General features: G+C 41.5%; 1 protein-coding gene across 1 annotated transcript; it reads right to left on the bottom strand.

Annotated features, from left to right (window-relative positions):
• Nucleotides 1-354: 354 nt before the first annotated feature.
• Nucleotides 355-5478, bottom strand: LOC126252386 (cuticle protein 38-like). The gene is made up of 2 exons (XM_049953277.1): nt 5451-5478; nt 355-672 (listed from the first exon to the last, which is right to left on the bottom strand). Exons 1-2 carry the CDS (start codon nt 5460-5462, stop codon nt 355-357), a joined length of 330 nt encoding a protein of 109 aa, XP_049809234.1. The 5' UTR covers nt 5463-5478.

Genomic DNA, 5478 nt, shown 5'->3' with positions numbered 1-5478 from the left:
GTTCCTACATTCCTGCTTAATTCAAGCTGATCTTCCCCGAGGTCGTTGAAATTTTATCCTTCAACATTTTAAAAATTCATTTACTGTACAGCTGTGTGCAAGGTATGAATGCATTAAATTAGTCGCAGCCACATATTATAAAGACACCTGAAACTCCATCGCTGAATCAATTCTTTCTCAGTACGTTTAAACGACGCTCTCCAGCAGAACCAGAGCAAGGAGTTTCAGATTTTCAAACTCCCAACAGTAGAAGGAAGGGAAGGGTAGGCATAAATGCAATGCAGCTGGTTTACGAAATCTTTAATAAATAAAGATGAGTCACTGGGTTTGGTACATCACTTGGAGGCGTCGTTCTCAGTGGACCTTCAGCAGAGGAGCAGCGACAGCAGGGGCGGCGTAGGCCAGAGGGGCGTGGACGGCGGGGGCGGCGTAGGCCACGGGGGCGGCGTAGGCCACGGGGGCGGCAGCGACGGCGGGGGCGGCCAGGACGCGGGCGGTCTGTGAGATCCTGTACGTGTTGGCGATGGAGGAGGCAGCGGGCGCCACGGCCACGGGGGCGTGTGCCACAGCGAAGGCGGGGGCAGCCACGGCAGGCACCACGGCGACAGCGGGGGCGGCGTAGCCTCCCAGGTAGCCGGCGTGGGCGGCGGCCACGGCGCACAGAAGGATCACCTGCAACACAACAGGATTGCGTTAAAGGCCTCAGATGAACTTGAATGATGCTATAATAGTACAAATAGTACATCTCATATTGTCTGTGAATTTACGGTTTTACCTTCATAAATTTATGTTCATAATATAAGCCAAGGTGTACAAGATGGTGTTTGAAACAAATTTGAGTGTTTTTGAATTCCAATTATTTTATGGGTTAATTGCAGAAGAAATGTTTTACCACATGCTTCTGCCATATTTTCTGTAATTTCTTCATGACCTTTCATATACACCATTCAAATATGTAGGACTGCTATTTTTTGTGACTTTGAAGTCCTATGTTTTAGAGAATCGTATGAATAACTTACGTATGTTATTCTGACTTGCAATGATATTCATCAAATATTCCTTTAATCATACAAATGTTTTCTTTTGTTTCACAATTTCTTTTCTTTAATGGATATTACAACTTGATAATTAGGTCAGTGTGACTAACACAATCACTGAAATTACACTCAGCTCTGGAAAAAGGTCGCCAATATGTTCAGTTCTGTGAAATTTAATCTAACAGCATTGCGAAAAACTGGGTTGGTGACAGTCTCAATCAAATTACGAGGTTATTAATTTTAGATTTGGTGCTAGGATGTCTACCTAAATAAATAACTGAGTTCAAAGATATTAGTAATTAATCTAAGTTCTATTACTTTATCAGTCTGACTTGTGGAACTGCTGTTGCTAAAGGGATGTGTTCGTTGGTGAGGTTTTCTGTTTATGTTTCTGATTTTTCTACCATCAGACAAAGGATATCACCCCCAGATTCCCACTGTATCTAGAAAATTAGACAAAAAAAAACCTCGTTTTTAGTTTCCAAAACAGAAAGTTGAAAAGAGCCAATGTAAAGTAATTTATTCTTGTGAATATTTTTATGAGGCCATTATGGGGTTGCCGTAGCTGTGAGGAGTGAAGATGCCATTAACTACTAAAAACCGGTACAAATGGCTAGAAGTGGAAGAAATGAAAATGCTGACTTTGCTGTACAGTGTCACCAGAAATAGAATATGAGGGACCTTAAGTTACTGAAGTGTCTCAGAAAATTCAGGAGCGAACGATGTGTTATGACATGTGACGGGAAGAGAGCAGATTCGCGTTCCAAGAAAGGTGGTGGAGATGACACTAGAATATTCCAGGGAAAGGGGAACATGGACGAGGAAGATCACTTGTATTCGAGAGGACGGAAGTGAGAAACAAACTTAGTTTGTTTATGATGCTCTCGTTTAGTGTCTCCTAAAGTCACCAGATGAAAACCAATTGCAAAATAATTGAGACAAGATATTTGCAAGGTGGGAAAAGTGGCAATTGATTCTAAATAATGAAACGTGTGAAATCATCCACATGAGTACCAAAAGGAATACAATGAATTTCGATAACATGATAAATCACAGAAATGTAAAGGCTGTGAATTCAACTAAACATTGTATGTAGGGTTTACAATTACGAATGACTTAAATTTGAAGAATTATAGTTAATGTTGTGGAGAAAACACCAGAGATGCTGTTTTATTCGCAGAACACGTAGGAGACGCAACGGACTACTAAAAAGACTGCCTACAATAGGCTTGTCCGTTCTCTCCCGGGTTACTGCTGCTCAGTACGGGATCCGCATCAGATAGGTCTGACGGTGAATATCGGAAAAGTTAAAAGAAGGGCAGCTCGTTACGTATTATCACGAAACAGGAGAAAGAGCGCCCCGATGTGATACGTGAGTTGATGTGGCAATAATTAAACCAAAGGCGTTTTTCGTTACGGCATGATTCTCATGAAATTTCAGTCACCAACTTTCTCCTTCGAATGCGAAAATATTTCGTTGGCAGCCTCCTACATGTAGAAAAATGATCATCATAATAAAATAAGGGAAATCAGAGTTCTAACGGAAAGATTTAAGTGTTACTTTGTCCCTCACGCTGTTCGAGAGTGGAACAGTAGAGAAATTCCTTGAAGGTGGTTGTATGAATCCTCTCTCAGCCACCACAGGGCAGTCAGAGCAGTCATTTACACGTACGTAGATGTAAAAGGGACACACAAGACCGGTAGAGGTTCCAAAAACATCGACTTACAAACCTAAAGACGCAGCACAAGAAGAAATATAAGGTTGATGAATATATACTGATGACTGCCAGACTGCAGGAGAAAGAAAATAAAGATTCGTTCCTCAGCGTCCGCTGGGAGATCCACGGGTTATATAATCCGTTCTCTAATAGCAAAAGACTTTCTTCCTCCACATGCAATGGACCCTTTCGAAAGGTGTGAGAGGTACTTGCTTTTTACTGTCGATCACTGTAATGGGTATGTGTGTACTGCGGTGTCATACTTGTATTTTATGATGATGAGAGAATAGATATGGGGTAATTTGATTCCAGCTCGTGATATACTCGTCTTGAATTGCACCTAGGGACACCCGGGAATAATGTTTCCATCCAGTGAACGGGTGGTCAAGCGGGTGATTGAAAAATACGAATTTGACTAACCATAGAACATTGCCCACGCCTGATGGACAGAGGTCCTTGAACGAAAGACAAAGAAGGACAGCACTTACCTGTGAAGTTTTGTTTGGCACAGGGGAGAGAGTCGCTGAGATTTGAAAGGACGTATACCTTCTCGTGCCTGAAATCTGATGGAAAATATTCCGCGGAAGCCTACTAACAAACTTTAGAGGAACAATTCTGAGGACTGTAGGAATGCACTATTGTCGCGTATATTCCACTCCCGTACTGGCCGAAAAGAAAAACAGGATAATTACGGTACACACAGCGGCATTTAAGCAGTCATTCTTCCCGCGTTCCATACGCGAACAGAACAGAACGGAAACCTAAGACGCGGATGAATGTGAAGTGCCCTCTGCCATGCGTTTCATTGTATTTTGCAGAGTATCGAATCAGATGTACAACAGTGCCACATGCCTCCGCTTGACGAGACATCGTGAAATGACGAAAATTTAATACACCTCATTGGCGCAAATTTGGTGATCTGGAACTGTGTGGTATCACATCTCCTCTTTTTGACTGTCAGACACTGGTGGTGGAAGTTCGTTTAACCAGCAGGATTTGAAGTTACCACCGCCGAGCGGAGAGGCATCTCGCAGACGTGCGTTAGCGATCTCGATTAGGAAAGTGAAAGATTTCTCGTTTTTAAGTTTTTCATTCATTTATGTCAAGAGTGTCTAGTTCACGAGAAAAATTAGGAAAATCAAATTTCTTCGGTACTGAAGCAATAAACTATGTGTTGAAATAAACGACTTATCTCTCGCATAATGCACCATTGTAAACAGTAAGCGAAACTTGACATAAGAGCTCGAGTGGCGAAATAATAGCGTAGAAAATTTGTAAAGCTGGGTTTGATAAAATGAAATAATTTTTAATGAAAGAGACGGCCTAGCGGCACAATAAATGCGAGTGACTGCTTCTAAATAGATTGTAGATACCAGAAGAGTTCAAAATGATCTGGATATAGAGAGGGATCTGATTGTCCGACTGGAGAGCCCTCGAAGAGTAATGTTTTGATAAAGGCCTGAGTTTGCACTGTCTTTATAAATAGCAATTAGAAAAACGTGGCTTCGGTTCATTGTTTGCATAAAGTGTGTTATAAAAATTGTGTTCGTCTCAAACCAAGATGATTTTTAGGTTTCTGTACCTGAGTCGGTAAAAACGGAGTACTTTTAGAATCACTCTGCTGTCCGGCTTTTTGTCTGTCTGTCTGAATAGTAAGACCCCTTTACTTCAGGAACAGTACAGGTATCGAGTTCAGATTTATCTCAGATACTAAGGTCTACGGACCCTTGGTGATGTAAAAAAAATATTAGTTTCTGAGTCACTGCACTCAAAAGAAACGGCGATTTAAAATGCTTTGTTGGTCGAAAACTCAGTCGTGAAAACCTATAGCGACTTGCCGGTGAACTAGAATCATCAAGTTTGGCAAGGATCAAAGTGTCAAACATACATTGCATCCGTAAACTGTCAAAAGTCTCAGGAACTACTGCTCGGATTTTAACCTGGTTTCCAGAAATACGTAGAGTGATTCACGTGTAACATTTTTGTAAGTAACTTACAAACATTTCGTGCTAATTGGCTGAGCTACGATGAAGGGAAGTTCCCAGCCGCAATGAAGACGATGCCTTTGCATCTAGCGTTGACAGGAGTAAGGCCGTTCTACTACTATGCTGACAGTCTATTCCTACGACACGCACAGCATCTGTAATATTTCGAAGAAAAATAATTTTGGTAATCAATGCAGTATTGCTCTTCCAGAAATACGTAGAGTGATTCACGAGGAACATTTTTGTAAGTAATTTACAAACATTTGGCTTTTCTTGTCTGGTGACTTTCGTCAAATCTTACCAGTAATTGCAGCAAGGACAAGAGCAGAGAAAGTCAACGCATGTGCAACTGTCAGTTAGCGCGGTGTGTTAATTTAATTCCAAAGTTAATAAAATATGTGTAAAATTACAATAGCAAATGAAAATTAGAGAAAAAAAAATTATTTACAATCAAAACATTCTAGAAAGACTTGGAACTCCCTGGATTGATATCGTGCTAGTAACGATTTCGATAAAAGGCAAAAAGTCCAGATTCTCGTTTCCAGGGATAAGTGACGTGTCTATATTCGAAATTAATTTTTCACGGAACCCTCGGTGCGCGATACCTACTCTCACTTATCCGGACTTTGAGTAATTCCCCCACTCACCAGCAGATCCAGTACACTAGAGGCCCTGTCCGTTCGCTTTTCTGCCTGGGTCGTGCTACTCACCAGCTTGTACATGATGGTAGGGTGTCTG

Source organism: Schistocerca nitens, chromosome 4 (genome assembly GCF_023898315.1).
Source record: "Schistocerca nitens isolate TAMUIC-IGC-003100 chromosome 4, iqSchNite1.1, whole genome shotgun sequence".
NCBI classification, from domain to species: Eukaryota; Metazoa; Arthropoda; class Insecta; order Orthoptera; family Acrididae; genus Schistocerca; species Schistocerca nitens.
Note: the sequence above shows the minus strand (reverse complement) of the source record. Positions and strands in the feature narration are given on the sequence as shown.